The 22,431-nt window shown below is 40.7% G+C and overlaps 1 protein-coding gene across 1 annotated transcript in view; it reads right to left on the bottom strand.

The window, feature by feature from the left end:
• Positions 1 to 3,803: 3,803 nt before the first annotated feature.
• Positions 3,804 to 22,431, bottom strand: part of LOC128624173 (leucine-rich repeat and immunoglobulin-like domain-containing nogo receptor-interacting protein 3) — a 51,239-nt gene continuing 32,611 nt past the window's right edge. Inside the window, exons 2-3 of the mRNA XM_053651581.1 lie at positions 5,930 to 6,445; positions 3,804 to 5,807 (exon numbers count right to left, since the gene is read on the bottom strand). Coding sequence (XP_053507556.1) covers positions 4,464 to 5,807; positions 5,930 to 6,400 — 1,815 coding nt within the window. The 5' untranslated portion in view covers positions 6,401 to 6,445 and the 3' untranslated portion in view covers positions 3,804 to 4,463. The remainder of the gene's footprint in view (positions 5,808 to 5,929; positions 6,446 to 22,431) is intronic.

The raw sequence follows: 22,431 nt of genomic DNA, 5'->3' as shown, positions 1-22,431 counted from the left end.
AGAGTCGCATTTTAAATATCTTATAACCCTGTGACAAATTTGTATGGTCTGTACCTTTGTACCTACGTCTTATCCGCAAAGTACATTATTAAATAACAAACTAGCCAAAACAGTAGCCAAAGCCACGGTTAGTGTTGTAGTTGTCGCAAAACTACCATTTAGTTTTTGTTTGTATACGGTTTAGGACGCAGCCTTTTATGAGCTGATTACTTGTCAGCCTCAACAACATCCACCACCCAGACACATACTGCAGAAAAAAAGCAACAACAACAACAAAAAAAAGATGAATAGAAGTTTAACCCATTAGCATTCGTCAAAACGTCATTGTAAAATTAGCATTGTCTCACCAAACATAGGTTTGTTTCAGTAAATAATTGAAAATTTCATTCTTGTTTCCAGTAAAAAAAAAAAAAAAAAAAAAAAGGCTTACATGTTTTTTTTTTTTTTGTGACGTTATTAGCCTTCATCATGATATTGTGATGAAGTCACTGCATTAGCTAGACACGCATCTTTCTTTACATGGGCAAAAAGGGACATGAAGTTGTATGCATGTGGGTATCTGAAAACCAGGGGTCTCCTGTTGCCTGTGTAATCGGGAAGGAAAGTTCAGATAAGAGCAGACTGCTGAGGGGGCGAGGGAGCATTAGACCTACTTTCTGAAGCTCAGAGAGGAAAAAATAAAGCAATATTATTCTGCTCATTGCGCAAACAAGATGCAACTGTCAGCATGAGGAAAATGTCTGGTACCTACTTCAAATCCATAACATGAGATGATATTTAGTACAACTGTATCTACAGCTGCTCAATCTGGTTTAATAATTATCGACTAATAAGTATCGACTCTGCACTCCTATGGGCCAAAGTTGGGCATTTCGTGTGTAAGCTCATGTAGAAAATGAATAAAATGCACGACTAAAAAGTAGGTTATACTTAAAAAGAGTATTCTTTTATCAGTTATATAATATGACTAATTATTTCCATTTAATTTAAACGCTACTCTTCTTAAGCAACTTTCCTTTGATTTCCACGCAAGTGATGAAACCTTTTAAGCTCCTCCATCCATTTCTTATGATATTGCTGCAAATTGTGTGTGTCTGGGAGGCAGGTGTCAGAGCTTCAGTCCTCAGAGACAGAGAGACAAAGAGACAGAGAGTAAAATGAGTATATCTGTCTGCCTATCATCTATACAGCTGATGTACTCAGCAGGGGGGCAGAACAGAGACAGTGACAGAAGTGGAGCAGCTCCACTGAATGTATTTGTTGAGATTTCAAACACTGCCAGGAAGATACTGCTCCATCGGAAATGTCACGCTTTTCTCCTGCCCTAAGAGTCTACATTTTTAAACAGACCAAACGCTTTGTAGATACTGAACAAATTCCGTCCTGGCCACATGATATTAGAGCTAGAAAAATGAAAATACCAAATATAATCACGTTTATTTATCACTTCAGAAGAACGACTGCAGCATGCTAAGAATATCTCACCTTTTCTTCAGTTCTGTTCAATTTACTAAGAAACACTTCCATGCTACACGTTCCACTTTCGGATCCCATTCACGCCCAATCTGTCTGCATTTCACACCCTGTTCTGTATTCTGAAGTGTAAACAGTAAATCAATGTATTCATGACAGCTGCAGAGTGTTCCAGCTGCTACGCAAGTCCATGGACACCGCTGGTGTCGTAAAGAATAAAACTGGGTTGGGATATAAAGGGGTCAAGTGACGCCGGGAGGACGTGGAGTCACATCCCCGGCTGAGCCTCCTTTCTCCACCATCCACCACCACACCACACCTAAACACAGTGACTGACTGCACGACTAGGAGCTAACGCTAACGAAAAGCTAATAAACTAGGAAACAAATCTGATCGATCAACCGAACGAACAACATCGAGTCACAGGCCACAAGGACAACATCGACTGTACTGATGACGAACACAATCCATCCTACTGCACTGCTGATGATGTCGGTGAGGTCCGAGAACATTTAGCTAGGTTTCAGATGAGCAAAATAAGGACGAGGGGTGGGGTGGCGAAAGAGTGAGAACTTTACCTAGAATAAGCATTCTACTCATGGCTCTTTGGTTTGTTAATCTGTTCTCAACACCACATTTTAAATAAAGACTGTCATCATTTTAAACTGTTGTTGACGTTCGGTAGAAAGAAAATGCCTTGTTTAGTGGATTACAGGGCAGCATTGAAAGACTTTCATTCATTCATATTCAGTACTTTATCCTGGTGGATCCTGATTAACACGGGAATAATCCCTGGATGTGGACACCAGTCCATTGCAGCTCACCATGCACACACACACACCCCCCTAGGGGCAATGTAGTATAGCCAATCCACCTACCATACCAGCTTCTGTTTTTTTGGGAAGCATGAGGAAATCAGAGAAGCCTGGAGGAAACACACGGAGATGCGGAGAACATGAAAATGTCCACGGAGACAGCAACCCGAGCTCACGATTGAACCAGGGACCCTGGAGCTTGATGCTTGATTTTATATCATATTTTCCCCTCTTACCTTACAAAAGCTCCAAATCAAACAGCGTAGTATTGAGAACAGATCATACTTCAGATCATTAACATCAACATCTCTAGAACAACCAGCACTTAAAAAAAACAAAACAATAATAAAATGAATAAGTACAAAACACATATGAACTAAACACATTAAGGGGGAAATACCTTCTACAGTCAAATACACATGGGTTAGATGGGTGTCATGATTATCATTTACATCCATGGTCTCCAGCCAGGGACCCCTCTCTCATTAAGACCCAGTCGGGGTATGGGAACGGGGATTAATGGGGGGTTGAAGACTGGGCAGGAGAAGCAGAGACTTTCACACACTGGCCGCCAAGAAATGAGTCAGAAAAAGAGAAGGATGATGGTGATGATGATGATTATGATCACAGCATCACCAATCACCCTTTCTTATAAACGTATGTGTGTGTTACATGTGTTTCTAATGTCATGATGGTATATAAAATGATCTGAAACTTCTCAACACCATCAATACATGACATTAAACGACAATATAGCATGTTTATGTCTGCATATGATTAGTTATTTTTTAGTTTTTTCAATATGCCAACTTTAAAAAGAACTGCTTCAGTTCCATGAAAAGAGTCATGCCTATGTTACATTATTCATCCAATAAAAAGTCTCAAAAGCAAAGCAGATTTTCTCTGTTATTGCACTTGATGCTATTACTGCCAGTGCATGTGAAATAAAACCAAGCAGTAATTAGCGTAATTAAATCATATTGTGTATGGTAAAGCTACGGCAATAACCATGAACACAACATTCTTCTCCATTAACATATTCACTAATTAATGACATTTACCTAAAACCAAAAGGTCTATACAGTAGCTTAATAGAAAAATAAAACAAGCTCTGGTCATATTATTTTACCATTCCCTGAAATGCAAACACAAGAAAACTCAAGTGTGCTGAAGAAAGCTTGTGTATGTCTCACATCTTCCCTGCATAGTACTATGCATTGTAAACAAATAAAGCTATAACTGTATTGTGCAGGTGTTGCTTGGTAATGGCTTAAGAGTACATTTGTAGACATGTACATACAGCAAGTGTCTGACATCAAACGGACCTGACGCCCGCAGCCTCCCCCCATGAAGGCTTATGGGTCGTCGGTGTGTGCCTATGCCCGGCGGTGGAGAGGATATGAGAAAATCCCCTATATCGGTCCTCCACTAGCCTGGTATAAGCACTATAGATCCACTAATAGTGCAACCAGTACCCAAGTCCAAATCAGAACCTGAGGTCCTGGCTGCACGTTAGCTTATATCCACTACAGTACAATGCTGCTAACTGAATACCAGTATGGCAGTACCAGCAGTGCACTCACAGTGTTGCGGCCAGTGTGCTTGTCCCAACTTACACAGCACCTAATCGCAGACATGACAGAAAGCCAAGCTTGTAGTTCAGAAACTCATGGTTCAATGGCTTTAGCCATTTGATTGGCCAGTTGCTTTTTCAACTATAGCATTACGGTTGTTTAATTTAAATACACGACAACTGCTATTTGTGCATTCACTATTTTCTAAATTAGCATTTCAATTTGCAGGTCATTTTGTTAGAACCACTATACTGTATATTAAATTCATTAAAGGATTTTTACCATAACATTGGTTGGTGATCATATATCTCTAAGGTGCTGTTTAGATTTGGCATTACAAAATCATTAGCAATGGTAATAATATGTTGTAACAATGGCAACCAACCATCCAAGCAAATAAGGTTTAGGTAAAGGAAACTTATTAGCGTATCAAATCCAAGTGACTTAATTGAAATATTAACACCTTTTCCAAAGGCAGTGAGATCAAGGTAAGTTTAATCACATTAGTCCCTAAAACTTCTTCTGATATTACTGCGAGTCAGAGCTGTGTGTTTATGTTGGGTGTTTATGCCTCCCCCACGGGGCCCCTGGCTGCGTTGTTTCATATCATTTTCATGTTGAACTTGCGGGTCCCTCCAGAGGTTGAACTGGTAGTGGGCCCCTCGGTTTTCCTGAATGAGTACTCTACTGTGAAGTTGTTCCTGCGTTGACCCCTTCCGCGGCTCCACACGAACAACAGCAGGAAACAGAAGAGTACTACACCCAGGAAGGTGATGCAGCCCATGGCTGTAGACACCAGGATTGTGGTGAGGTCAAGTGTGAACTTAAGGAAGACACGTGTGCTGTTCAGACCAGTGTCATTAAAGTCCACCGCATACAGAGAACGGTTGGCGAACATAGCGGGGTCCACCGGTTGTCCTTTCACCGTTAGTGTGGCAAAGTAGGTGTCGTTGCCACCCGCATTGCTGGCGATGCAGATGTATGTGCCACTGTCAGTCACCTGGGCATATCGGATCTCCAACGTTCCACTTGGTAAGACGGTGATCCTGCTGCTGCTTTTCGAGGTGATCTTTCGCCGCTGTGGTGAGATCCAGATGATGGCAGGCGGAGGTTCACCATCAGCACGACACAGGAAGGACACCAACTGACCCTCTCGCGCTGTCACCTGTTGAAGCTTCCGGTTGCGAATCTTCGGCTTCTGGCAAGTGAAGTAGTCAAATAATGCAGAATCCGGAAAGCTGCTCAGGATATTACCCTGTACCTCAGGTGGAGCAGCACATATTGGCATTTTCCCATCAAAGTTCAGAGTGCGTCTGCGTTGCAGAATCCAGAGAAGCCGGCAGTCACAAGAAAGTGGATTCCCGTCTACTCGTAACGTTTCAAGGCTGTTGACGGAATGAAAGGAGCTGTCTTCCAGTGTGACCAGTTCATTGTTGGAGAGGTTGAGCACCCGAATCTGCCTCAGACCACCCAGAGCATGAGGCTCTACAGCTTGTAGGTTAGTGCTGACCATGTGTAGCTCTTTCAGCCTTATAAGATCTTTGAATGCCCAGGGTTCCAGCACAGATATGGGGTTGTAGGAGAGGTTAAGGGATGTCAGGTAAACAAGGTTGCGGAAAGAAGCAGAAGGGACTGCAGTAATGTTGGTGTTAGTAATGGACAGCCAGGTCAAGTTTAGACTCTGGAAACTAAGAGGGGAGATGTATTCCAAGTAAGGCCAATTGTCTATCTCTAGCCCTCGCAAAGCAGACATCTTGCGGAAGTTTTGGTCTTCAATGGTAGAGATGCTGAGGTGGCGTAATCTAAGGGTGACCAGGTTGCGTAGGTAGGATAGAGTTTGGCCAGAAATTGAAGTCAGGTTGCATCTTTCTATGGTTAAGTCTTCCAGACCCAGCAATCCTGAGAAAGCTTTATGGGAGATGTAGACCAAGTCATTGTCACCAACCTGGAAAGTGGGAAAAAGACATTGAAAATATTGAAATGTCAGATTAGTTATGCATTTAACCTGAAAATATCACAAACACTTCATCTATTCTATCATCAAACCATCAAATGTATCTTTCTAACCTCAAGGTGTTTGAGACTGTGCAGGTCCTGAAAAGTATAATCCAACAGGATGACAATCTTGTTTTCACTCAGGTCCAGGGTTGTGAGGTTTGACAGGCGAGCAAAGGCGCCCATAGGCACCAGTTTCAGCTGGTTTCCACGAAGATGTAGTGTTCGCAGTGCCTGCAGACTGGCGAAGGCATTGGGCTCCAGTGTGGAGATTAAGTTCTCGCTGAGGTCCACTTCTTCCAGCCGTGGATATGGTGCCAGGTCTCCTGGTGACACCCAGCGTAGCCGGTTCCGACTGAGGTCCAGCAGCCGGGTCTCTGTGGGGATGCCCTCAGGTACACCCGACAGACGCTTTCGCTGGCAGGACACGGAGCGGAGCTGAGCCGCACATTCACAGCGTGGCGGGCAGCTCTGGCACACTGGGGCGAGGGCCAACAGGGTGAGGCTCACACCCAGCCAGCCCAGGCCCCATAGGGCAGCCATGAGCACCCCACCACCTCACTCTAGAGGAATCAGTCTACCACACACCTATAGAGAAGCAGAGCAGAAAAATGAAAAATATGTGACATTAGGATATATAAATAGACCACATTGTGAAAAGAACTGTTGATTTAATAGTATCAGCATCTAATTTTCTCACTTAAAAGCTTTGTGCTGAACTGGGAATAACATTAAGCAGTGGTCGATTTGGCATAAGAACACACAAGTTATCAAATCTACTGAGTAATTCAAGTAGACAACCAATGCCTGCACACATTTCTGAAACACCTGCAGAAAGCCTGTGCATAATGTGTGTGTTTGTGTGCTCCGCGCCTGCCTGCACAGACTGTCATTTCACTTTGAATAAATTAAAGCTGGGTAGATAATGTGTGGCCTTCTGATTATGTAAAAGCAGGATATATTTGTTGCACACTGAATTGGGGGTAAAACGAGACATAAAAGAACCATTGTTCTACACTAAATACCCTGTTTATATTGCTCACATCTCTTGGTGTGGGTAAGCAGATGGAACTGGCCTACTGATGAATTACACACAGCTTCTCAGCACCTTGTGTAGCAATAATGCTAAGTATAAAAGGACCACAAAACTCATCATATCTTTTGTTAAAAAAAAAGAAACAAAAGGAGATATGTCTCAAAAGAAGAAGCAAATTGTATATGCATTTCCTATGCAATCCGGAATTGCAGCGATCTGTAATGTGAGGACTGTTTACTTTAATTTAATCCTATATGTGCTTCAAGATGCTCACTGACTGCAAATCAGTGGAAGACATATTGCATATCCTAGCGTTTATCCAACCTTTGGTCCATTAATACACTTTTCCTAACGTGTTGTCTGGGCTCATTTAATCTTTGTAAGAGTTAATTTATGCCCAGTGGCATTACTGTTGTCTGATTTAACTGGGACCTAATTAGACTGGGAAAGTAGATGAAAAATATTTTTTTAGTAACACCGATATTGCAGTTTAATTGTAGACAAGGAACCAAATGCTACACCTAAGGACCTCAATACTGCACAAAGCACATCACACACCTTACGAAACTTTAAACATGGTTTTCATATCCACCAAAACAGTACACTAATAGGGAACAAAGAAGAACAAAGGAGATTTTTAAAAAACAAAATAATTAATAATTAATTAATTAATTATTATTCTTATTCTTATATCAAATCTAGTTATTTGGATTCAATAGGAGTGAGAGCCAATGAATGATAAAGCTGCTGTTTGTGGGCTTTGGCACACACTTAAAAATTGAGTCACTCGGCATAGTTCCATCGTGCTCTGGGTCTCATAGGGATTCCAGCCAGCTGAGTGCTTCGGGTAATTGCCAAATCCAACACTCGCTACAGCCCTCGCTGCTTCTCAGAGGGCTTCAGAGTCGCATCGAGTCGTGTCAGTACATTAACCCACAGTAAGTTCACCTTTTGGGGCTATGGAATTAGAAAGGTCTCAAAATGTCACTAGAAATTTTCAACTGCAAAGTTCTACATCCCCTAACATATGTTCAACACTGCATGAAGGGCTTAATAATTAGCTGAGGTGGGAAAATAGTCACGTTGGAGCTAGAAAAAAACTCTTGAGTACTGCTCTGGTCTTGCTGAGAAGTGTTTTCCATTAAATGTTTGGGGCAGAACTTAGTACAGGCAGTAAAGTATAATAACTACATGCATATTAATATACTGTATGTTTCTAACGCCACAGCTGAGCATAACAATTTGCATGTTGGTTTCTGGTTGAAAAAAACAAATATATATATATATATATATAAAAACAGAATGTTATATTCATCAGATCGCAGCGATACCACGTCATCTGTGGCTGGGAGCAAAGTGAGCAAAATTGGCCATGCTGTCTGGGTGGGAGGGATCACAGAGTCAGTCACAGATGTATGTGGAAAGCTAGCCTTTTCCTTGGGGTGTGTTACGTTGCCCTATGGTACAGCATGAGCAGCAATTAGGCTGACTTTGTGTGTTGGCTGACTTGAAGGAAGCATGTGTTAGCCTTCACCCTCCCCGGCTGGTAGCTGTTGTGTGTTAGGGGTGAGCAGGGTGATGGATGAGAATTGGCAGGTGACCAAATTTGGGGAAAATATGGACAAGCTCTAGTTTTATTTCCCTCTTGTCTGTTCTCCCTCTATACTCGATCTCTTGGTGAGGTCATATCCTCACATGGGTTCTCATACCACTGCTATGCGGATGACACTCAACTCATCCTCTCCTTCCCTCCCTCAGGTCCTCTTGTTTCTGCTCAGATCTCAGCATGTCTGGCAGACATCTCATCATGGATGGCAGTTCATCAGCTGAAACTTAATTCCAGCAAAACTGAACTGCTGTTCATCCCAGGTGATTCATCACCATGTCAAGATCTTGTGATCTCCCTGGACAAGTCTCTGATCCCATCTTCGGTTATTACATGCAACCTTGGGGGTAACCATGGACAATCAACTGTCCTTTTCCTCTCACAATGCTAATCTGACACGCTCATGTTGATTTCTCCTTTACAACATCAGAACGATTTGTCCATTTCTATCCATACAGGCCACTCAGGTGCTGGTTCAGTCTCTTGTAAATACGAGACTGGACTACTGAAACACGCTAATGGTAGGTCTTCCTCTGAGCACCATTCGACCTCTGTAACTGATCCAGAATGCAGCTGCTTGACTTATGTTAAACCTTCGTAAGTTCTCCAACACCACCCTCTGCTACGCACCCTCCACTGGCTTCCTATAGTTGCCCACATCAAATATAAAACACTGATGCTTACCTACAAAGCTAAAACTGGACCAGTACCTTCTTCCCTCAAATCACTTATCACACCCCGCACTGCACCACGCGCCCTCCAATCCTCAAGCACCGCTCAACTGGTCCCACCATCTCTCAGGGTACAAGGCACCTAGGTGGTGGAATGAACTTCCCCTAGATGTCACTGGCAGTCTTCAAACGACGTCTAAAGACCTACCTCTTCCTAAGGTACTAAAATTAGCACTTTTCATTGTTGTGTTGTCTGTGTGTTTTTCTTACTATATTACCTCCCAACAGAGTTTTTAGACTGATGGTATTCTTAGTCTGTGACCTAGTGAACCAGTACCAGGATGTATTTATTGATAGAGACTTCAAAGCACCTCTGTTAGTCGCTCAGGATAAGGGTGTCTGCCAAATGCCAGAAATGTAAATGTAAACGTATCAAGGTGTCTGATTACAGATGCAAGTCACACTGTTTAAACTATTTTGAAAAAAATTTAAATAAATCGTCAATAAACCGTTAACAGTCAGGCTCAAACTTACAACACGTTGCTATGAACTGACATGTTAATAGCCAATGGGAATCAAGAAAACAGCTATGACTGATATTTTACAAGGTTCAAAGACTGTATAAAAAGATATCCAGGTGTGTAGGGCAACTATTATCAACAGACTAAGCCATCTATCAGAAATAAACAAAACCAAGACACATCCAAAGACAAAAACTATCTACCACAAAGAATCACAAAAATCCAATCAAGCAGCAGGAGATCTGAAAAAGTCCTTAGAGGCAAGTGGAATAAAAGTACACATTCATATCACATTCAGAAGTAGCATTTTGCTTGTTTCACTATCAATATTTTAGCATATGAGGTTTGTGATTTGTCAAAATGAAAGAACATTTATTAAAAAAAAAACCTGACACATTAAGCGTCTTTTTGGTTGAGGGGTATTCAAACTTTTACACTCAACTATGTACTAATGCAACTGAGCTGTATGTTAGGTAACGCCTGAGATACAGTTTGTTGTTTTCACACGACACTCTTTGTCATTTCAAACTAACACTAACACGTTAGCTAACTCCATCACGAAACAAACCTCACAGTATCTCACACGCCCTCAGCTCAAACGTACGTCATTGTCACTTACTCAAACACCACTGCAGGGGACTGTGATAAATCAAGTGTTTATGGTGAGTGAAGGAATGCCTGTCAAAGACCAATATCCTAATTGTGCATCTATGCCTCGTGGTAATATTCTGTAGAGTGTTAATACTGCACATGCATGTGTGTTAGGTTCCACATTTACACTTTCTGCATTCAGCTGCACTCTCATTAAGATGGCACTACCACTATCTGTCATCATGGACTCTGCATGGTCACAGTGGGAGACTCTGACACTTTGCAGGATGCATTTGCAGTCTTTGCTCTAGTGGACTTGTAATAATTAATAGTAAAGGAAGAATACAGTGGCTTAGAAGACATCCAGAGATAAAGCTATAGCTTTAACTCACTGATTAATAGTGAATCACTGTAATTAAAAATCCTGACTGAAACTGAATTTAATTACATGCTGGGGAGCAGGAAACTGAAGTGCCAGAATGTTTTTTTTTTGCCTTTGCATTACATATATTACTTTCATTTTTTCACTGGATCCTGAAATTTCTGTATGTATGGATGGATGCAATTTAAAGATATATAATTTGTAATTACAGTGGATATAAAAAGTCTACACACCCCTGTTAAAATGGCAGTTTTTTGTGATGTAACAAAATGATAAGTTAAATCATGTTTGAACCATTTTCACCTTTATTGTGAAATTGCTACATATAAATTTCAAGTGACAAACACCCAGAAATGTTTTTTGGGGAAAAATAACTTCCAATACCCAGCTTGCATAAATGTGCACACCCTTTTATAATTGGGAATATGGCAGTGTTCAGAATCAACCAATCACATTCTAATTCATCACACACACTAATTAGTATTCACCTGCCATTAATTAAAGTGACTGATTACCCCCAAATAAAGTACAGCTGTTCCTATAGGATTTTCCTGACATCTTCTTGGTAACATCCAACTGGAAAAGCCATGGGCTGAAAAGAGCTTACAAAGCAGGTACGGGATCTCATTTTTGAAAAATATCACTCAGGAGAGGGTTACAAGAAAATGTCCAAGTTATTGCACATACCATGAAACACTGAACAGAACGTCCCTCTAAAATTGATGAGAAGATCAGGAGAAAACTGGTCAAGGAGGCTACCAAGAGGCCTACAGCAACATTCAAAGAATTGCAGCAATTTCTGGCAAGCACTGGTTGCTCCATACATGTGACAATAATCTCCCAAATTCTTCATGTCTCTGGGCTATGGGGTAAGGTGGCAAGACGGAACACCTTTTAACCAAGCAATAAATAAAAAATACACCCAATCTTCCAAAACCATGTGGAGTAATGTGTCATGGTCCGATGAGACTAAAGTTGAACTTTTTGGCCATAAAACCAAATGACATATTTAGCACAAAAAAACACCAAAACCACAGCACATCTTCAAAAGAACACTATCCTCACAGGGAAGCATGGTGGAGGCAGCATCATACTTTGAGGCTGTTTTTCTTCAATTGGAACTGGGGATTTAATCAGGGTAGAGAGAATAATGAACAGCTCCAAATACCAGTCAATTTTGGTACAAAACCTTAAGGCTTCTGCCAAATCACTTAAGATGAATTTCACCTTTCAGCATGACAACAACCCAAAACAAACCTCCAGATCAACAAAGGAATGGCTTCACCAAAACAAGGTCAAGGTTTTGGAATGGCCAAGCCAGAGTCCAGACCTAAATCCAATCAAAAATCTGTGGGGTGACCTGAAGAGGGCTGTGCACAGGAGATGCCCAACCAGTTTGACAGAGTGCAAGGAAGAATGGCAAAATATTGTCAGGTTATTATATATTTTCCCCCCTTAAAATGATTCTTATTGTTTATCACAAAAACAATACTTTTAACTGTATATATATATCCATACATTGCAGAGATGCACAAATGTATTGGAATCATAGAAGTTTAAAAATAAGCAAATAAATAAAGGTTTCAGCAACAGATTCATGCATAGCTTTGACTGGTAATTCATTTAACTTAACTATGTTTACACTTTCTCATTTATGATTTTTATGATGAACTTTTGACAATTTAACAGATCAAGGGAGCCTTTAAAGCTGTGGGTCTACCCATTGATGGACATCTTTAATGTTAATGTTGTGGTTGGTCTGCTAAACAAAAATGTTGTGCAAATATATAACTTCAATGCTACTACAATCATGCTAGTGCCAATTTCTAAAAGTGTGATAAATCTGTGTATCAGCATCAATGTCAACATCAGTACACACGCACGCACAAAAATAATGATAAATAGCATACAGTATATTGCTATTGGGCAATATTCCATCATTGTTGAATTATTGTTACTAAACAATGGCAATTTTTGGCCAAAAAAAATGTATATTAAACCATTATTTGGCTGAAACATTCAGTGCATCCCTACTGATTAATGCAATTTGCCTAAAGACAGCCAATTGACTGCAGTCATCTACAAATTAACTGAGACTGTGAATGCCAGTCATGCCATGTATTCTAGACACTCATTATTCATGATCCATTATTTAACATTTCTCCCTCCTCCAGGGAAAGAGCGAAAGAGACAGACAGACATAGAGACAGGGAGAAAGGAACTCTCCTTTTGAAGGCTCAGAACACAGGCTCCCAGTGAAGTCGGCCTTTACTTTGTCACCAATGCAGCAGACAGTTATAAATACACATTGATTTTTTGGTCAGATAGTCGGGATTGTCAGACACACAGCCAGTGTGGTGTTCAGATACTCGTGGCTACCTCCATCCCATAATATTATCTCAGAAACAGACAAGAGATTGTGGAAGACATGCGCAAGCGCACGCACACCCACCCACCCACCCACCCACACACACACACACACACACACACACACACACACAAATATTATGGACAATGTGAATGCAAAAGGGATTATATTATTATAGAAACACAAGAATGGGTGCAATTTAGTAATCTCCCCATGTCAACAGGTCTTTTGTGTAAAAGATTAAAAAATATCTTCTATTTGTCATCATAAGCCCTGTGAGTCACATTTACCCTAAAATAATTCAGCTGTAAAAGTACTCTGCAAACACGCATGGTCTAAGATGGCTTGAGACTCGGGAGGAGGAATTTGTTAACGCTATTTTAAAATCCTTCTGAAATCTGTTCCCATCCTAAAAATAGATTCATGCACTAGAGTCGGACTTTGTTTTTCCCTCGATGTTGTTTGTGTGTGCACCTGATTTTAGGGTGTGAGCAATTCCACAAATTATTTGTTCCTATTAATGCTTTCACATCAAAGCTACAAGAAAAGCCATTACAAACCCGTGTGCATGCCATGCCGGAGTATTGTGTCACATCAAACACGTGAACAAAACCCATGCGCTGGCTTAGACAATTCTTGTGGCAGAATGAGGACACAGCCGGTGTCTCAGCATCCAGCATGTGACTGTTTCAATGGCAGTTGGGGAGGAAGAGGGACAGGTGTAATACTGTTGGTGCAAGTCCTCTTACAGTCCCTACAGTAATATACTCCAATGTATTATACATTTCAGCAGTTACTTACAGTGACAACTTGACTGGTTCAAAGGTGTTCAGGTTTTTTTCTGCTTGGTACTCTATGTCAGCATTTCTCGACTGACTGATCTGGAACACTGCCAGTCTGCTGTTTTCTAACCACAATATCAAATACAAATAGAAATATAGAGATATGATGCATTTAAAAAAAAAAAAAAAAAAACTGACCTGCATCTAATACTATCTTTAGATATGACAAAGGAAAGATGCTAAATTAGTAGGTCAAACACCAAACAATTGCTCCTTCTATGCCAATTTTTCTGTCTGAGGTTGTGTTGGATGAAAACCACACAAACCTGAACAGCTATACATTGTCTTGCTTCTGCTAAGCTATACACTAATATAAAATCACAAGTGTTACTTTACTGAGTTTGTATGTGGTTGTATGTTTGCAATACTTGTTTCCACTTTATTATTGGGATGTTGCATAGCAACAAGCCACATGTGGATGGGAATGTACTTTTTTAGGGGTTTACTTGCTATATATTTTTCTTTACATTCCAAAAACTGTTGTACAAACTTAATAAAATACTAAATGAATAACATCATTACTGTGATTTGTTTGCAGACACGACCACATGTGTTCTATCGCTTATACAGCATATAACATGTGCGCTGTTCTGCAAAAACACAATGGATGAAATGCTGCTGAAAAAAGAGGCCTTGGTATCTCTAAACATGATGCTACCACCACCATGCTTCACTGTGGGAAGGATGTTCTCAGGGTGATGAGCAGTGTTGGGTTCCTGCCAAATATAGTGCTTTGTGCCAAGGGCAGAAAGTTTTGGTCTTATCAGACCAGATGTTTATTGAATCTCTAACATATCCTTTGGCAAACTCCAAACAGGATTTCATATAGCTTACCACACTTTCATAAAGCCTAGCTTTGTGGAGTTTCCAGACTACAGCATGGTTGTCCTTTATATCTTCAGAGGTACCCTTGGTGTCCTTGTTGCTTCGCTGACTAATGATTTGAGTTCCAGTTTGTAACACTACAAATTGTGTTCGAGGGGGTGAATACTTACGCAAGCCGCATGAATCCCACATATTTAATCCCATTTCAAGACCATTTAATAACATTATTAAAAACAGGTCAGTTATATGCATCAGGCTTGTGTGTGCCCTTGTTTCATCCTGAGGATCATGAAGGATAACGGTCCAGCAGGCACTGATGTGCTCATGCATGAAGAAAGTGCACAGCCCTGGGATCAGTTCCCTGCAACACGATTTATTCTGGGAGTCCAGAAACATCACACGGGCCAACACACAGCCATCACCTTACATACAACCATGTCCACTCTGCCCTCAACCACAAGGTCGAGAAACAGAAAGCGTGGCCGGGGAATCACTTCATCACTCACAGCACAAATAGAGCAAGGAACTTGTGATGCCAAGGAAGAGAGGGAGGAATGAAGGCGTGAAACAGAAAGGAGTGAGTGCTTAGGATTAGCACAGGAAAAAAACATGCCGCAGTTGGATATATGCAAATAAACTGCAGATGAAAACTTGGAATGAATTAAAACATTACATAACCTTCTGCTAAATAATCTGAACAGACAGCAATCAAACCACATGCCCGTTTTATGGATTTCTGTCTCAGCTCCAACTAACTGACTCAAAAATGTGATTTTTAAATGATTAACTCTGTTGATTCTGATAAATCTGATAAAACATGGTACTAACTGAATATTTTTCCATTTAACATTGTTCCATCGTTCCATTCTATACTTCTGTTTTAGGTAGTGCTAAGTATCCCTTATCGAAGGACATTGTGATAACCAGAAAACCTTAGCTATAGAACCTCCATCCTAGACAATATAAAACTAGTGCATATGAGTTTTTTTTGGTTAAAAATGGAATCAGGGAAGAAAAAAATACCCTAAACCTTGATATTCCTGAGCTGTTGTGAATTGCCCTGTAATGGTAACATATAGTAATTCACAGTCAGCAAAGACTCACCCAGGTGCGTTAGCTGGACTGTTAGTCATCTGGGGCTGAACCCAGATTATTTTTATTCTTTTTCCAGTTTAGCTAATAGCCTAAGTTTTTTTTATGGAAGCTGTGGTAACTTAGCTGTCAATGTATGACATTATCATAAAACTTGCTTTGCGTGTTATCACTTTTTGTAGGACTACCAGACCGGTGAATTATAAAATTTTCTAACTAGGCTAGTTTTGTGTCACAAGCCAAGGGAAGGCACAGCTAAGCTATCATTGTCTGGGTTTAGCTGCTACAGTGCCATGCAAAGTACATTATCTTTCCTTATGCTCTGCTCATATCATGTTCATGTAAACTGGAACTCATATAGACAAATACATACCTTGTTTTCCTGCTCAGCATGAGAGGATGTTACTGTTTCAATTTCAACCACTTTAATGGTTTAAAAAAAATGCTTTATATCCATTTTCCCTTACATTGACTGTGTGAGATAGCATTTGGCAGAATTGAGAGCTGCCAGCCAATAAGTCACAAGTATTTTCCTGTAAACCCTGTCTGATTGGCTTGGCTGAAGATATAAAATTACAACACCACCGTCTTCTTTTACTGACGTTCAGTTATGTAGTGACAAACTGCTCCAAGTGGAGAATTGTTTGGAGCTAAAGAAAAAAATCTTGCCCAGGCCAGGTTACACCCCTGGATTCACCCCCAAATTTTGTGTACAACTTCTCTGGTACGAGTCTTAGCCGTCATAACAAAGAATAGTTTCCCCATTAATTGTTTTTGAGGAAAATAGCTTGCGATGTTTCACCTCAAAGACTCACAGAGCCCCACGGACAGCTTATAAACTCGCTCCACAGAGAATCCTTTTCCCTTCAGTTAAGCTTTGTTTTTAGCTAACACACTAGCATTAGCCAGTTAGCTTGCTAGTATCGGACTTGTGTTGTCGTCTTATAAGAAGGTAACAGAGCAAATACAGATATATCACAACACCTATGAACAGTTTGACGATTCAAAAACACAACACGAGAACGCCATAAAATACTGCCTAATTTGACTGATGGCTAACAAGCTAAATGTGTAAAGTTAGCTTGCTGAAAGTTTTGTTAAAATGATGTCTACACGCTTAAATAAACTGAGGGGAATATTATTATACAAATGAAGACTTACTGATAATTTCCCAATAATAATTGTCCCCTGTGACAAATATGTGCTACTAGAAGTTAGCTAGCTGGGTAGCTCTTCTAATCAGAGTAGAATCTAGAAATGTGCCATTCCTGGGCCAGTTTTAGGAGTTTCCTGGGCATTATAGTAGACTACTTACTTTATTATATTCCATCCATCTTATACCGCTTACTCCTTCTTCAGGTCGTGGGGGAAGGAGTCAACCTGGAGCCAGCCTGGAGCCAGGGAACCTGGAGCCAACCCCAGGGAGCATCGGGCACAAGGCGGGGTACACCCTGGACAGGGTGCCAGTCCATCACAGGGCACAATCACATACACACTCACACACCCATTCATACACTACGGACACTTTAGACACGCCAATCAGCCTACCATGCATGTCTTTGGACTGGGGGAGGAAACCAGAGTACCTGGAGGAAACCCCCGCAGCACGGGGAGAACATGCAAACTCCGCACACACATGGCCCCGGCGGGAATTGAACCCCGGACCCTGGAGGTGTGAGGCAAACGTGCTAACCACTAAGCCACTGTGCACCCCTACTTTATTATATTGTACTGTACTGAGCAGGGTAGGTCTCTCTCCTAAATGCCACCACTGCAATGAGTTGTGTAACAAGGGGAAATGTGCATTTGCTATGACTAATTTCTGTCCTCACACAAACCCACACTGATTACAAACACCCACCAAGCAGTAAATAATGGGAAGAGAGAGAGAGAGCGAGAGAAAGAGGCAACCATGGGATGAAAGCCCCCTGCCTCAGACGCATGCCGAGTGTGTACACTGCTGTTTAAGTCACACAAGCACCGCTGCTTGTTTCTCTCTGATCATCATCTGCACCGTTTGCACATCACATGATTAATAAAGCTACGAGCAATGAGATGCAATCCGGCACTTTTTTGCATTCACCTCTTTTCCTGGTTCATAAATAAGAACAAATTACAACTGGCTATTTCAGATTCTGTTTCTACATATTTAGGTCCAGAGTAATTAAAGTCTGAAGTATGAAGCTGCAAAGCCAATGGACAACAAGGTAAAGTTCTCCCATTCAATATCTTGACCAGCCATCACTGTTAATGTAATAAATCATTATGATTTTAATGATAAGCAAAATTATTATAATTGATGTTATCATACAGCGATAAACAACATTGCAAAAAGATCTGCTGAATTTGTCATTGAAAAATAATTATAGCCACGATATTCCAAAAATCTTGCAAGAGCAAACAGCTCTATGATTAGGAAAGACTCATTGAACATATCCCCAGGCATTCAGTGACAATATTTCAAAGTCAGACTGCACAGTAGGAGTACAGAGCTGTCTTGTCTTATAGCGGAAAGGGCTCCTTGTATCTGCATTTATTATACAGAGTGGCTAAAAAGTTCTCAGAAAGAGGATGTTGAAGAGGGGCTAAAATGACCCCACTGAAGAGGTGGAAGTGGGAACAATTTTCACTTCCACTTGACAGGACGCGTTTGTGTCACCTCAGGATACAAGCAGTGCTCTAATGCACCTGTATATACAACCCCAATTCCAAAAAAGCTGGGACGCTGTGTAAAATGTAAATAAATGTAAATAAAAACAGAATGCCATGATTTGCATCAATGCTGAAAAGTATATACAGGTTTTAGCACAACAAATGCTTCCATCCAGATTCCATCCCATCTTTACTTCGGAGAGACACTGCCTCTCTAAGATACCCTTTTTATACTCAATCATGTTACAGACCTGTTGCCAATTAACCTAATTAGTTGCAAAATCTTCCTCCATCCATTTCTTTTTAGCAACACTTAGTTTCCAGCCTTTTGTTGCCCCCGTCCCAACTTTCTGGAGACGTGTTGCGGCCATCAAATTCAAAATGACCTTATTTTTTCCTTAAAATTGTGCATTTACTCAGTATCAATCAATTGCAAATCATTGGATTCTGTTTTTATTTACATTTTACACAGCGTCCCAGCTTTTTTGGAATTGGGGTTGTAAATAGAAGGAACACATTCGGCTTCATATATAGTATACATGCAGATTAAAGTGGGTATAGTGGTTATAGTTTAAGACAAAGACACAGGGTTACATAACTAGTTCTCGCACTCAGAGGGGATGTGATGTCCTTCGTTTGTGTGTGTGTCATGGCTACTGTGACCCACGCATGTCTCCAAGGCATGGACACAAAGCTGCCCAAAGTCGTTGAAGAACTAACACCAATGACATGCATTATTCTGACAGACTGTGATAAGTGTCCTGCATGTGTGCGTATATAGTATGTGTATTGCTTGACCTGTCAGTAATACTTAAAAGAGGAGCTGGATGCATGCAGAGCGTGAATACAAAGTGGGAGCCAGAGCAGGCAGATGCAGAGAAAAGGGGCTGAGCAGCTGTCTGAAAAGCCACCATAATGCCACAGCTTGTTTATTCTCAGTCTCTGAGGCATTTAGGGCATGTATGTGTAAGAAGATGTGAATAATTGCACATTTTGGTGTCGTTCTTTTGTATCTAATAGAGACTGCAGACGATTTAATTACTACTTTAAATTAATTAGTATTTGTGTGAGATTGGGATGTTTTGTCCATTAAAATGATTCTGAATATGTGTGAGCAGGTGTTTAGGTGTGTGTGTGTGTGTGTGTGAGTGTGTGTGAAGTTCGTTTTGTTGAATTAGCAGCAGTGTATTCTCACAAGCTTTTATAAAGGGTGTGGTACTTTTGGCCAAGCACCAGCTACATTCACAGATTTTGAAAAACTCTAATGTAGATGTGATGCTGTGAATGTTTTTCAATCCAGTTAAGCCAGCCAACTGCGTCTTTGCAAAGTGCTGCTAACAGGACAGCATAACACATTTTGCTATTTACCCTCTTCCGCATACATGACCTTTCAGATGCCCATGATTGGCTCATGTCTCTGTGATTGACAGGGGAGAGAGAGTATACCATTTCCACCTCCCGCACTGAGAGCACAGCCAATTTTGCTCCCTTGGCCTCGGGTCACGGATGGCTATGACATCGTTGGGATTTGAATTTCATGAGAATAGGGCGAAAGCCATTTTGGGAGCCAATAACAATTTTTTAAAATACTGATCCATTTTGAAAATGTGCAATGATGACGGACACAGCAACAGAGAAATTCTATTACACAAAGGTGCTGTTTATTTTCAAATCTGATTGGCCAGAAGGTGATAATTAAGAGTAGGTCTGACAGTAGTTCTGCCTGTAATTTATTAATGTACTCATTCTAATGCACTTTTCTTTTCTTACATGTAAGGCTAAAAATAAACGCATGAAAAAGTTATTATTTTACAATGAAAAAATGTATAATCATTGGTAAAGTGAAATTTTCTGTGAGATGTTTATTTAACATTTATGGAAGGGGTCTCCAGTGTCAGTGCTTTTTAACAGTCAGTTACAGTAAGCTTTCTGCCATTGAGAGAGTCTTCAGAACAGAGGGATTTTTTTAACAAAAGGAAAGAAAAAGAGCGTCAGGTGGGAATATAGACGGTTGCAAATGCAGGCAACTCAGATTCAAAAACAATGAACAGGCAAAGGTCAGGCGATGAACAATCAGGCTAAACTAGGCAAGGCACAAAACAGGATCCAACACAGTGAAAGGCAAACACAAGTGAATCAAGACTTGGTAACAGCAGCACACATGGTAACTGAGCACATACTTCACAAAGAGTAAATGAGAGTCATTCTATATATATTGTGCTGTGAATTGGATGCAGGTGTCTGTGATTAGAACGAAGGTGAGAGTGTTCTGGGAATTGCAGTCCATGGCAGCCGTAGTGCAGGATGGGAAATGTAGTCTCTAGTCTCTTTCTTTCCAGTATATCCATAACAAACAGAGGTGAGGGAGCGAATGTTTATAGCTGCTTAAAAGTAAGTGATAACAGGAACTAACTTCTTTCATGGATCTTCCATGGCATTTAATATAACCATAAACGGCTGTCATACTTTAATAAATATAAATTGGAATCTTGGCAAATTACTGTGGTATAAGAGGAATAAAACACTTTGGGCCTTTACAATGTTACTGGAAAATAATCTTTGGGGTCGTAACAACTCTGCATCATGTTGGGACACATCACACCACCACGTCCTTGACTATTTTCCTATAACAGCATGCTCCAGTGTGATTTTATTCTTTAATGACAGCATGCCATTGCTATAGTCCCACAGCCAGTTTTCAGCGTATGCTCAGGACATCAGTACCGGCTCATTATTGTGTATCCACCAATATTCAGAGCTCTGATATTAGCAGTGATACAAAAATAAATAAAAAAAACAATGAAAAAACACACACACAAAAACATTGGATCAGTGCATCCTTTATATCGACAGTGCCTTATTGGTAATTTACTACACACACACACACAAAAAAGCCAAAACAAACCACAACAGTTGGCTGTTTGAGGGAAACTGTCGATGCATGCTGACTCAGGACTAATGTAAACCGATCCGATATCAGACAGGGTGCAGCGAGACCTATGGCATGATTAACCGAGCCTCTTGGAGTTATTAATGTGATGGGGTAGAGGGCTAACAGGATGCTGCTATAGGGAGTTGAATTGGTACGTGGCCCGAATGCTTACCCTCCTCTCTCGTGAGCCGTGTAAAGACTGCAAATGTGCAGCAGAGAAGAACATGATGAATGCACAGAACAAATGCTCAGATGTGCAATATAACTGTGTTCACTCGAGGCTTTTAGTTATTTTAATGCTTCAGGCACTTTAGGGATCCTCACTGATCAAAAGCACTTACAATTAAAACATTGTATTGTGAAGAAGCACTGTTAACAATCCTATAACCACTTTAAGAGCCTGCATACTGAGCATCCTGTTTATCACAGAGCGCACTGGTATATCTGTGTTCTCACTGTGCATAAAGAATCAGCATGATTATAACTTTTGAACTCATTTCAGCAAGGTGTGTGCAGTGACACTGAGAGGTAGTGCACTGCAGAGGAAACAGGGCCTTGCTTCATTAGTCATTATTTGACACGCTCTCATTGACGTGCCCTTCCTAATTTCCCTGAGGGGAATCTGCTGCGCCATATTGAAGGCCATTACAATACTCCATTAGCTTGTGTGAAGTTCGTTAGTCGTGTCCTTCAAGAGGGCATTTGATGTTTCGAAAGGGTGCAACGGGCCAACATTTGAGCTCTTCTGTGATTACGCTGCCTAAAAATAGTTACAGAAGAATAGGTAATATATAATTTATATAACCTATTGAGACCTGTAGCGATAATGTACAGTCCCTATTAGCATTTTAAACACTTTGAAACACTTTAGGAGGACATTATCTCATTACTTTTCAGTCATCATTTCCCTTGTCACCATTATAGTGCCCTCATTTACATTTATGAATAATGAGAATAAGCATTTCTCTTGAATCTGTCAATCGTTGCTAAACACTTTCCTTCCAGAATCCCTTGCTGAATTGTTATAGCTGGTTAACTGGGGTCTGAGGTGAACAG

Source organism: Ictalurus furcatus, chromosome 20 (assembly GCF_023375685.1).
Source record: "Ictalurus furcatus strain D&B chromosome 20, Billie_1.0, whole genome shotgun sequence".
Taxonomy (NCBI): Eukaryota; Metazoa; Chordata; class Actinopteri; order Siluriformes; family Ictaluridae; genus Ictalurus; species Ictalurus furcatus.
Note: the sequence above shows the minus strand (reverse complement) of the source record. Positions and strands in the feature narration are given on the sequence as shown.